Source organism: Lutra lutra, chromosome 9 (genome assembly GCF_902655055.1).
Source record: "Lutra lutra chromosome 9, mLutLut1.2, whole genome shotgun sequence".
Classification (NCBI taxonomy): domain Eukaryota; kingdom Metazoa; phylum Chordata; class Mammalia; order Carnivora; family Mustelidae; genus Lutra; species Lutra lutra.
The window spans coordinates 30,083,601-30,096,674 of NC_062286.1; the positions used below are offsets into that span (position 1 = coordinate 30,083,601).

Consider the following 13,074-nt stretch of genomic DNA (forward strand, 5'->3'; position numbering starts at 1 on the left):
CTGAGCTATGTCTGGAACCGCAGCAAAGAAAGGAAAGAGCAAAAAGGCAAGAATAAAGTGGTGATTCACCTTTGACCTTACAACCCCACTTTTACACAAAAACCTATTTGTGGATTTGCAGAAAGACCAGAAAGCACCAAAAAGAAGTTGAACAATGTGCAGTACCCCCTATGAGGGAAAGCGGAATTCTTAGGGTTAATGGGCTGGAAAACAAGGTAGAGTATCAAAAGCCTCACTACATACAGAGTTATCAGGGTTACCAGAAAAACCCACTGAGATCACTCTACAACTATGACAGGGATTTCCCCTGCCCCTTGCTTTAAACCAAAAGGTCCCTAGGGAATTTTAACACAATCACTTGCAATCAGGAACATAATACTATTTTCCAAAGAGTGCAGCAGAAAAAACAGTACTTTATTTATGTAGTTTGTCATCCAAGAGCAGCAGAAGTATTTCAATGTAATGTGGATTTAATGATATCTTCAGAAGTATCTTGTGAATCCACAAAGAAAAATTAAATTAGGCTTGAAAATAAGGCCAAATGAAAATGGAAACAGATCCATCCTCTCCATTTGCTAAAACTCTGGCAATACCAATCCTTATCTCTTCCCTTTCTTCGGCTTTTTATGGCCGGTCAATAAGGCCAGTTGGTTGTCCCCTTTATAAATTGGCATGTGCCCCTTTTTTTCCAGACTAGTTATCTCCCGCCTGGACTATTACAACAGCTGTCTCCTGACTGGGTTTCCAGCCCCCAGTTTCCTCTCTAGTCTGTCTCACACCGCCACCAGATAAACCTTCCCCAAAAGCTTCTTTCTTCATGAAACTGCCCCCATTGAAAGCTCTGGCATCTTACTGCCAAGGGGACGATCTCAACTTGTTAGATCATCAGAACACACTGCAATTTGACTCCAACCTTCTCTGTCTCTAAAGACCTCACTATAATCCACGGCTGGTGTAGGTTACTCGCTCTGCATGTGATCACATTTCCCTTTGCCTGAGAGGTTCTCCTCTGTCCCTTCTACCCCTTCTTCAAATTTTAGCTTGAGTCCAGCATTCTCTCAGAGGAGTTCTGGAACCAGGATCATAATCCTTCTCTCTTCTGAGACCCACACACAGTGTCTGGCATAGAATGAGGGTTCTACAAATATCACATATGGTTATTATAGCTCTCCTTCTATTTCCCACTTGATATTTACCATGTACGACTTCTAAAATAAAACAGCCTGATATTTTATTTTTTAAATCTATAATTCCTGAAGACACTGGTTCACATTTATATTTCTCAGTAATACCCAATACACAGCAAGCAATCAAGAAGAATACACCAATTGAGTTGACCAACTACAGGTATGCATCCTCTTATCGTGTAATGGAATTTAGGATGCAAAATGTCAGTATCAAATGAAGATTCCAAATAATATTTCTTATTTTATTACATAGTAAATGCTTTAGAAAAATAAACTACATTGAGAATTCAAATGGCTACAGTAAGTCATTATAATATAAAGGTATGGATGGGCCTGGGGGAAAGGAGTAAAGGCACTAAGTTCAGTGGAAGAAAATCTTGTTCATTTTGGAAACTGAGTTCTTCATATTTGTTTGATGTACTTACTTTTGTTTTAGTCGGATATAGGAAGTTGATAAATTGTTCCAAGCTTCAGCATTCTGAAATGATAGAGAACTCAGTTATAGGCTATTCTAATTTAGGTAATAAAATAGTTCCTACAACCCAAAGTATAACATGTTTTTCTAGTCCAAGAGGTGCACTTTACAATCACAATTTTCATAAGGTATGTTTAAGGTATATGAGAAAATGAAATAAATTAAACTTAACTTTATAATTTAAAACAAAAGTACTCAACAAACTGATATAACTATTATAGCACTCAGTTGGAATTTAGCTAAGATTTCCAAATTTAAATTTCCAAAGTAACAGGATAATCTGCAATATAATTTACACAGTATATAGATTTATTACAAATCCAAGGTGATGCAGAATATTATTTATCATATCTTAAAGCCTTTGCTATTTTACCATCATCCTTCATCAGATAGGAGAAGAAAGGAGTATGTGTTCTCCAGTGTTATTTCTAAGTATTTCATCAATCAAACGTATTTCTCTACCTATTCCTCTGTGCAATGACAAAAATAAAGCTGTTACATAAATGTTGAATGATATGAATTATGTTTGTTCCTCTCTGTTCAGCTCTTTATAAAATATAGAGTATATAGTTTTCAAGTTCATATGTGTGATTTAAAAATTAAGTGGCAATGGACCTCTGCTTGCAGACATAGCACAGCTAGTACCAGACTAGTCTTATTACCATAAAAGGCTACAAGCTGGACAAAATTTAGGGAATTGTTTTTGAAAAGTCACACAACAAGCAGCATGGGGCTATGACCCTTGAGAGATGGTAAACTGAGAGAGATCTCAACAATCAACCTATACCTCCATCTAGAGGCACTTTCAAGGCTCAGGACAGAGAGGTAGAAACCAAAAGAAGCACAGCAAGTCTTGCTGGGATTAAGAAAGAGACCAGAGTTCAGGACTCAAAAGCTCGCCAGAACTTGCAGGGCAAAAAACAGGGAAGTGAGATCTGTGCAGAGAATAAGCTCCAGAAACATCAATAAGTTTCTCCTAAAGTCCTTGGCTGAATATTAAGCTATATATGTGCCAGGTAAAACTTGAGGCCAGGCAGAGGGCAACTACCAGAGAGCCATGAACTGTAATGGAAATTCTGAAGGACACACAATGCTAGGAGCTCTTTAATTTCCAACCAACCGGAGTGGGGAACTCTTACTGTTCACAAATGGTGTTAAGTTCAACCACCGAAACCACCAAGAGCTGTATTGTATCGTAAAAGAAGGGTGATTACAACCCTAGAATGAGGACAAGTCAGGACCAACACTAACAAAGGTTTAAAATAAAACTGATCCATAAGTAAATTAGCCAAATGCTAAAATAAGGCTCTACCTTCCTTAAGGGAAAACAACAAAACCCAGAAACTCAACAACACAGCATCCACGATGTGTAGGATACAATAAAAAATATTGGTAGACATGCAAACAAATAAGAAAATGCATCCGTAACCAAAGAAAAAAATCAGTCAATAGAAACAGACACAGAAATGAAAGAGATGTTGGGAGTACAAGGACTTGAAAACAGTTATTATAAATACAAACAAAGATATGAAGAAAGCATGAACATAATAAGGGAATAACTTGGGAATCTTAGCAGAGACATGAAAACTATAAAAAGGACCAAAAGAAAGTTTTTGAACTTAAAAAAAAAATCATCTGAAATGATGTATAGAGTTTTTAATTTGAGAAATAATATCAGATTATTCTCAGGTGTACAACATAATGATTTTATATATGTATAAACTATGAAATGATCACCATAAGTTTAGCCAACATGCACCACCACAGGTAGTGTGATGAGTTTAATGAACAGATTTAACAGCAGACTGGACATAAATGTAAGAGCTAAAACAATACAACTCTAAAAGACAGAGGTAATACTTCATGACCTTAAATTTGGCAATGGATTCTTACATATGACACCAAAGACACGCGCAACAAAGAAAAAACAGGTAAGCTGGACCTCGTCAAAACTAAAAACTGTGGTACTTCAAAAGGCACTATCAAGAAAGTGAAAAACAATTTACAGAATGGGAGAAAAAATTTCAAATCATATATTCAATAATGAAGACTTCTATCCAGGATGTATAAAAAACCTCCTATGACTCAACATAAAAACAACTAACCCGATCTAAAAAGTGGGCAAAGGATATCAATAAACATTTCTCCAAAGATGTGACACAAATGGCCAATAAGCACATGGGAAGATGCTCAACATTGCTAGCTGTCAGGGCGATGGAAAATGAAACCACCATGAGATGCCGCCTCCTTGGATGACTTGAATCAACAAGACAGGTGATAGCAAGTGCTGGTAAAGATCCCGAGAAACTGGGACCCCGCACATCTGCTGGTGGGTATGTAAAATGGTGATTCAGAAAACAGTCTGGCAGTTTCTCAGAATTCTGAACACAGAGCTAACGTACCCAGGAATTCTTCTAGGAGGTACGTATCCAAGAGAAAGAGAAAAGTATGTCCACCTAAAAACTTGTAAATGACTATTCATAGCAACCTAATTTATCATAGCTAAAAAGTAAAAACAATCCAAATGTCCATCAACTGATGATCAAACAGGTAATGTGTGATATACCCACATAAAAGAATATTATTTGACCATAAAAAGGAAAGAAGTACTGATACAAGCAACAGCATAGATGAACCGTGAAAACACAGAACTAAGTGAAAGAAGCCACAAAAGACCACAGAGCATATGATTCCATTTATACAAGATGTCCAGAATAGGCAAATCTAGAGATAGAATGTACTTTAGTGGTTGCCTGGGGCAGGAGGCGGAGGGTGGGGAGTGGAAGGTGTTTGGAAGAAATGAGGAGTGACTGCTAATGAGTACAGGGGGTTCTTTTTATGATAATAAAATGTTCTGAAATTGATTGTGGCAATGGTTGCACAATTCTGAATATACTAAGAAATCCTCCTTTAAATGGGATGTGAATTATTTATCATCTCAGTAAAACTATTAAATATTAAAAGACTGTAAACGAAAAGAACTTTCTAGGAATGCAATTAACATAAGCAGCACATGTTACTGAATGACAAAATAGATGTGATATTTTGCTATATACCTCAGTTAAGTATAATTTTGCCTAAAAAACTTGTATCAAAATTATTCCCATAAATAACTTAGCTATTATAAGAAGAAACTTATTTCTAGATTTATAAATCATTTACCTTAAGGTGTGACATTCTGTCAAAGGTATACTTTCTTCCAACACAAAAAGAACTGCTGTTCTTTCATTTTAACATAAAATAATAGAAAATTGGAATTTTTTGCCTTCTTTTATCTTTTTTTTTTTTCGAGAGAAGAACATTTAACATGAGATCTACCCTCTCTACAAAATTTTAAGTATACAACACAGTACTGTTAACCATAGGCTCCATGTTGTACAGCGAATCTCTAGAACTTACTTATCTTGTAGAACTGAAACTATATGCCCACAGGAATTGCTATTCGGAACTACAATATAATCCAAGTAACTCAGAGAATATCGAAGGGCTGTGAGAAGGAAAGCAGACAGAGCAAACTCACGTCGGGTTCGAGAGTCACACAACGCTGAAATGCCTTCGCTGAACCTCTGTAGTCTTCCAAGGCCAAATAGGCACAGCCAAGAGAAAACCACACCCCCAGCTGCAAGGATAAAAAGTCAAAGTCATTCAAACACATAGAGATATTTATAGGATATTTATTGTACACTTTACATTCATTTCCATTTGGGAAGTGGTGGTGGTGAATTTTTTCACATAATTTTCAAAACTAATACAACACCAAAAGCATGTGCAGTATCACTGCACATCTTTTCTGAGAAAGACCATTCTTTGTGTTAACAAAACACCATGAACGCCATCCAGAGCTCTGTCTATAAACCCTCATACTATGAATGCGGGATTAATCTAAACTTTTTACTGAGTGTCAACTATCACAGTATCAGCAGATTCACAAAGGATAAATGTATGACAAACTTGAGAAGGAGAAAAACTCTTGCTTTCATCTTCAAGTCAGACCACAAACAATTCCGCAGTTTTACCATGAGCAACTCACGTATCTGCTTAGGCATGCCTGAAAATAATTTGGAAAAAGCAGGCTGGGAATCTGGATTACCGAACAGCCCGTTGAAAATGGAAAGCCCAACTTGAGTCAGCAAGATGTGTTAGCAGAGAGATTTAGAAAAAAACAGGTGAATTAGGAAGTAGCTATTGAAATTACAACAGAATTCTTCATATCACAGTGTTGCCTTAAAATTCAATAGCTTCTATCAAAAGGAAGATAAAACTGATAAAAATTCAATGAAATTAGTCAGAAATGCAGCTGTGGGGGTCAAGTTTGCTTTCCTTTCGGATACAGTTAGTAAGGGCAGCAGGAGAAGGCGGCTGAGCTGCTGGCTGACTCGCAGGACAAAGGCAGGGAGCGGGCAGACAGGTTTGGTGGCACCCTTCAGGGTGGGAAAGGAAATGAGGTGCTCTGTTATCTGTCCTTCTGTGGAGGCAGTGGGGAACGCGGCCCACACACCCCTCCTCCACCAGCCATTTCTACAAAACGTGTTCCATATGGCTAGTTGAGACCTGAATGGTTTTTAAGCAGATAAAGATTTTTAGCCGATAATTAGAGATAAGGCTTAGAAAGCAAACATCCTTGGGCAATTTAACACTTCGCCTTGAATTCAGGAGAGGCTATAAATAACTGCTATCAGGAGCCTTTATGGAGAACAGATTTTGTTGGAGGGATAGGTACTGGCTGAAAAGGGGGTGGGTGTGTGTTTGGGGGGAGGGGGAGAATGCTAGAGATACCAGGTTGAAGTGAAGTTAGAAGTTCACTTTTTCAAATCAAGGGAATACCAGAAACTGAAAAATGACCTCATCACACCTTCCTTCTGTCAATTATTTACAGAATGGAGAGACCAAACCACCCTCATTGATGACACGTTCTGAGCGGGCCTAAAGTCTGATGCTAACTTATAAACGATACATAAAACAAGCTCTCTAACTTCTAACCAAGGTGCAAGTTTCAACATCTGTGTGTTATAGTTCATCAGATACCAGGTACACCTTTTTTTCACCATTTAACATCTCTGAAATAGATCTGACCCCTTGTCAGAGTTTATTGGAGGCATTTTTTTTACACAAGGTGGCACTTAAAATAAATGTGCCTGTTAAAACTGATGGCATCTTATATCCCATGAATTGTGATCACAAGTTTACTGGGAAGGAGGGATACCTCACCCTGGGACTAAAGCAAGAACAATGATAACTGCCCTCAAAGTTCTCAAAATGCACGTGTTGTGCTTGCTCTCTGCAAACAAACTTTCCACAAAACTATTTCCCATGTGTTGTTATTTAAAAAAAAAAAAAGAAAAGAAAAAGCAAGTGTAAATTCAAGATGTAAATAAAGAGCTTTATTTTTCAATCCACCTGTAAAGACAAAGGTTACAAATGTCTAAAATTAGCAATTACTCACACTCTAAAACAAGCTGGTGATAAGATTACTATTTACCTTTAAGGTTTTGAAACAAGCCAATGTTTTCTAACCAGTGTCTTAAAACCAAAATAAATTTAATAAAAATCAGGCAGATGACTTAATTTGATATATCGTATTATGGCTCTCTCTTTTTTTTTTTCCACTCTTGGCATTTGAGTTGTTTTAATAATTTGCATCTGAAGGAAAATTCTAGGATCATTAATTGCTAGTAGATTCCATCTGTTGATAAGATATAATTACATAGGAGATGACTTGCACGCACCCTATTCTTTGAAATCATGAAATGGCTTTTTAAAAAACAAACTCTGAGATCTTCTAATTGCTTTTGGCTGACCCACTAAACCATAAATAATGTATTCATACCTTGCTTTTCCATTGAGGTCCTCAGAATTTGGAGGATTAAGGAGAATATTTGGTGCCTCTTACTTTCTTCATTTTAAACTATTACTTAAAACTATTACTCCCAATAGTAACTAGCATCTTGATTCAGGTCATGCTCTTAAGAACAGAATATCAAAAAAGAAAAAAATCAAAAGCCTCAAAAAAATTTCAAGGATAATTCCCCAAATTAAAATTGTATATGCTTGAATCCCAGAGACCTCTACCTTCCAGTTGAGTGCAATCACGGGGGGATATGATGTTAGTATCATCCCATTTTCTAGAAGCCACATTTAAAAGGTAGAAGGGAACAGGTGAAATTCATTTTAGTGACATTTTATTTAACTCTACAAATCCAAATAGTGTCATTTCAACATGGTATCAGTATGCGGAATTATTGAAATATTTTATATTCATGGTTCTCGTACCAAGTCTTTGAAATCTGCTATGTATTCTGCACTTACAGCACATCTCAGTTTTGACTTTAGCTACATTTCAAGTGTGTTTGACTGCCAGACTGGCTAGTGGCCAGCACACTGGGCAGCACTGTTCTACACGGTTTCTACAAAACATTGACAAAGACCCCAGCATGCCTTGCATCCCTCCCTTCTTTCTTCAGTAAAGATCTAGCTCCTTGGGACACATGGCTGGCTCGGTCGCTGGAGCATATGACTCTTGATCTTGGGGTTGTGACTGTGAGCCCCACACTGGGTATAGAGATTACTTAAAAATAAAATCTTAAGGGGCGCCTGGGTGGCTCAGTGGGTTAAGCCTCTGCCTTCACCTCGGGTCGTGGTCTCAGGGTCGTGGGATCGAGCCCCGCATCGGGCTCTCTGCTCAGCAGGGAGCCTGCTTCCCTTTCTCTCTCTCTGCCTGCCTCTCTGCCTACTTGTGAACTCTGTCTGTCAAATAAATAAATAAAATCTTAAAAAAAAAAAAAATCTTAAAAAATCTACTTCTTCTGGCTGAGACCCTCCCTTAGGCTCCTACCTTTCATATGCTATAGTCTCTCCTATTTCTCTCTATACAATAGCAATCAGAATATTAGCACTTAATGAGCATGTACAATGTGTGCCAAGAATGGATACCAGGAACTTTCCACACATTACCTCATTGCTTCCTCACAAGAGCCTCACAAGGTAGTAAACAGTACCCTCATTAGAGAGATGGTAAGGGATCACAAAGTCAGTTAGCGATACAGGAGAAACCTGACCCAGTCAATGGGAGCGCAGAGCCCATGTCTTCTCCACGTGGCCACAGTGCCTCCCATTGTACCATTCTGCCCACATACAGCCAAGACTGATGGCAATACCATCCTTGTCACCAATACAGTGAGAGGGGAACAAAAGAACTCAGTCAACAGGGGCTGGAAAATTCAGCAGATCAATTTTTTAAGAACTGGAGTCTATCCCCTCAAAGCTCTCTTTAGGCAAGTGGACACTGATGAAGCACAAGGTTTGACCATATTCAGGTGCAGGGAAGAGCTGAAAGGCAAACCTCTTATCAAAGGGACTGGGCAGGAACAGAGACAGAGAATCATCGGGCAGAGAAGCTGACTGGGATATCTGTAGAGCTTATTCCAGAGCGAACTGTGAAGGCAGGCTAGTTATCTGTAGGGCAATCCTCTTCAGAAGCTGACAGTCTAGCTTGTTTCTCTGAGGGAGCCAATACAGAAACACAAAAGCAGGACAACTACTTATTTTGAATGTGAAGATATATGAACTTAAAGAATGGTTTTAAATTATTTTTAAAATAGGGGTGCCTGGGTGGCTCAATTGTTAAGTGTCTGCCTTCGGCTCAGGTCATGATCCCAGGGTGCTGGGATCGAGCCCTACATCAGGCTCCCCACTTGACGGAAAGTCTGCTTCTCCCTCTCCCACGACCCCCCTGCTTGTGTTCCCTCTCTCACGGTGTCTCTGTCAAATAAATAAATAAAATATTTTTAAAAAATAAAATTATTTTAAAAATAATTAGCAAAGGACAAGAATGGTTGAGAATGAGGTTTCTCTCTGAGTTCCTCTCACAAAGCCCCCTGGAAGAAGAGTGGAATAGAGGGGAAGACAGGTGAGTGGGATTCAAGAGGCTTGGAGTAACTTAACCTCGGAGTCTCAGTCACCCAATTGTTAAATAGGGATTTGATGAAGCAAAAATTCCAAGGTTTCTTCACACCCAAGATCCTAAAAACGAAGGGGTGACTGGGTTCAAAGGTATATTAGTGCCATCTAGTGGTAAAGTAAGTACCCTGATGATACAAACCAGAGAAGCAGCAGGTTTGAGGGGCACAAGGCATTCAATTAGGAGCCTTAGAAATCAATTCAAAAGAGGCAGAGAGGAAAACAAGGCATGGACAGGAAGTAATTTGCTTCAAGCCACACAAAGGTTCCTGGTTCCTGGTGTGCAACAGGTGTGACGAAGACAGAAAGCACAATATGTATTAGCCTCAATAATTAAAATAGAAATTAAACCATTTTTTTAAAAAAAGAAATTAAATAGTTTGCCACTCTGAAGGCTAACATACACTAAGCACCACTAGGCAATGGGCTTGGATTATTTTTACAATTAAAAAGTTAATTTTTACAAGAGTCTTAAAGTACATCTGCAATAGGTACCATTTGCTTGTATATTACAATTTTCTTTCTTAAATGATGAGTCTATTACTCAAATTTCCTTCCTCCTCAAGGTTTCTGCAGAACGAATGGTCAGCAGCCTCACACTTTTGCTAGTTTTCCTCACTGGACTGACCGAATTGTTCAGCTATCACGTATAACGGTCAACACGTTAGAAGCAATCCTCAAGGCCGCGCTGCACTCTCCATCGCCTCCTTTCACGTCCCTGACTCATTCCCATGACCCTGAATGTAGATAAGTGGTTGAATGTGGTTTCCTTAAACAGGAAATGACCCAAGACAAATCCAAGAGCGATACCAATGTTCTTTGGTGACAGCTTTTCCTGAAGTGATGCCTGGGGCTCATATTCTTTTAAAATTCTTTTATAACCAAATTTCTCATTTACTGAATAGGCAGTTCTCCTTCCTAAGGAAACACACGTCCTCAGCTTCGAGCTTCTCTTTCTCTCTAAAGGAAAAGCGTTCTCTATTGCGGTGTCTTGTTTAAACTACGGAACCAAATAAACTTTACACAGACTTTTTTTCTTTTTACTAGACAGGCTATTCATTGTTTAATGCCCTGCTCTTACTCCTCCCCTCAATTTGGTTACCACCAGTATTTGCCCGCTCCTTCCAGAGAATTCGCAACGTGAGGTAGTACAAGCATTCACATGTCATCTGCACGTGAGACTCTCCTGCTGGGTGTATCGCCCTTTTTCTAGGCTACAGATAATGGGGCAACGCTGATTTCCTTCCTTTGCTATTACCGCACGGCAACAGGGAGGAGAGAGAGAAAGTCCATAATGTACCATCCATGCCTGAGAACTATGGGCCTGGAAACATCTAGACGCTGCACATACATTGGCTCGAATGTCCCCTGTGGCACACGGAGACAGGTATTATAATCTCCACTTTACAAGTAAGGAGACTGAAGCGCAGAAAGATGAGGTGACCGACCTACAGTCTGTTCTTTGTAGCCACCAGGATTCAGAATCAGGTTCGGGGCACCAAGGCTCCCGGCCTCCCTGCTACCCTGGGAGTCACAGCTACCACCCAGATGTTCACTGCAGCGCTCGTGTTTCCTGGCAGTTACGCAAGTGAGACTTCAAGAGGTTCATTTTTTATTGCTTACCAATATGAAAAAGGAAGAACAAAAAGGAAAGAATCTCTTTTTTCTCTACATATTACTCACATATGTTCATTCTGTCTTCTCCCTCGGAATGTAAGCTCCAATTCCTTGACTCTTTCCACCAGAGCTAATACCAGTTCACAACAGGAACTCTTTTAACCCCATTTCCAGTAAAAACATTTTCTTTCAAAAACTTTGATAACGTCAAAAATGGACCGCTACAGATCAAGGACGAACACAATTCCAAAGATAATTACCAACGCTGCCAGAGTCTTGCGTCACATGTGGGGCCTTCTGTATAGCATGGGCTGGAAGGGCTCCCTCAGACCCTCTGAAGTTCCGCAGCCCTGCAGGGACACTCAAGGCCATGTGCTGGATCATTCCAAAACACCCAAGTCAGAACCTCTCTTTGCTCCTGAGGAAAACCCCAGTGGTTCTTCATTAAAGGGGGAAAATAATTCAAATGACAGTTTTGTGTTCAAACCTTTCCATAACTTCTTTTTTTAAGACTTTATTTATTTAACATTAGGTTTTATTTATTTTTAAGATTTTTATTTATTTCTTAAATTAGAGAGAGAGAGAGTGAGAGAGCCAGCTCACAAACGGGGGAGGGGCAGAGGGGGAGAATCTCAAGCAGACTGTGCTGAGTGTAGGGCCCAATGAGGGGCTTGATCTCATGACCCTGACACCGTGACCTGAGTGAAAATCAAGAGTTGGACACTTAACTTACTGACTCACACAGGCGCCCCTCGTAACTTCTAATCAGACCTCAACCAAATTCACCATTACTTCCTAACATAAGACAATGTCCTCTACAGACAAGAGGAAAGAGAGCTTAAGAGTCAGCGCTCTGGAACCACAAAGTCCAGGTTCAAATCCCAGCTCCACCCGTCATAAGCTGTGGGAACTGGTGCAAATTACTTAACCTTCTGTTTCCTTATTTGTTGAATGAGGGTAAAAACAGTAAGTACCTCAAGGATTGTAGTGAGGATTAAAAATACATGCAAAATGCTTAGACTAGTACCTGGCACATAGTAAACACTCGATAGTTAGCTGCTATCATCATCATCATCATCATCATCATTACAACTGAATAAAAAATAAACAGTGAAAACCAGTATTTGTCAAGAAATCTTTGTTGGCTCCACGGCCGGCTTTTGCATCTGCTAGTCTCCTTTCCTGAAACATGTTTTTCCAACTTTGCCTCCCATCCAAATCCCAACCATTCTTCCTAGTTCAGAACATCTGCATCGGGGCACCTGGGTGGCTTGGTCGTTAAGGGGATGCCTTCAGCTCAGGTCATGATCCCAGGGTCCTGGGAACGAGCCTCGCATCGGGCTCCCTGCTCAGTAGGAGGCCTGCTTCTCCCTTCCCCCACTCTCCCTGCTTGTGTTCCCTCTCTTGCTGTGTCTCTCTGCCAAATAAATAAAACATTTAAAAAAAAAAAAAAAGAACATCTGCACATCCCCATTCATACTGCCATCACTAGGCATCCAAAGCATGCTGTCTATTTACTCTACCCCCTGGCCACATACAAAGTTATTTCTGCCTCCTCTCCTCATTTAGCCCATAGAAACCACAGGAGGGCAAGAGGCCATGTCTTAACACAATTCTTCCGTAGCCTCCTCAATACCTCAAAATGGTTTACGCTTACATTCCAGCTTAGACTACAGAAGATGGTTCACAGAAATTGCTATTATAATAGTAATGCTCTCATCTTCTTTCCAGTGTCATTAGAAACATTATTCCTTTTCTAGGGCTAATACCTTCATCTCTTCTGCTCATTTCACTCTTCCTTAGAATGATCTTCCCTAGTTACCTTTCCCTGTCTATGTA

General features: G+C 39.5%; 1 protein-coding gene across 1 annotated transcript in view; it reads right to left on the reverse strand.

Moving 5' to 3' along the window:
• The window catches only part of TTC27 (tetratricopeptide repeat domain 27), a 175,459-nt gene that overhangs the window by 30,223 nt on the left and 132,162 nt on the right, over positions 1–13,074 (reverse strand). Inside the window, exons 14-15 of the mRNA XM_047746251.1 lie at positions 5,183–5,281; positions 1,613–1,665 (exon numbers count right to left, since the gene is read on the reverse strand). Of these exons, the coding sequence (XP_047602207.1) occupies positions 1,613–1,665; positions 5,183–5,281 (152 nt within the window). The remainder of the gene's footprint in view (positions 1–1,612; positions 1,666–5,182; positions 5,282–13,074) is intronic.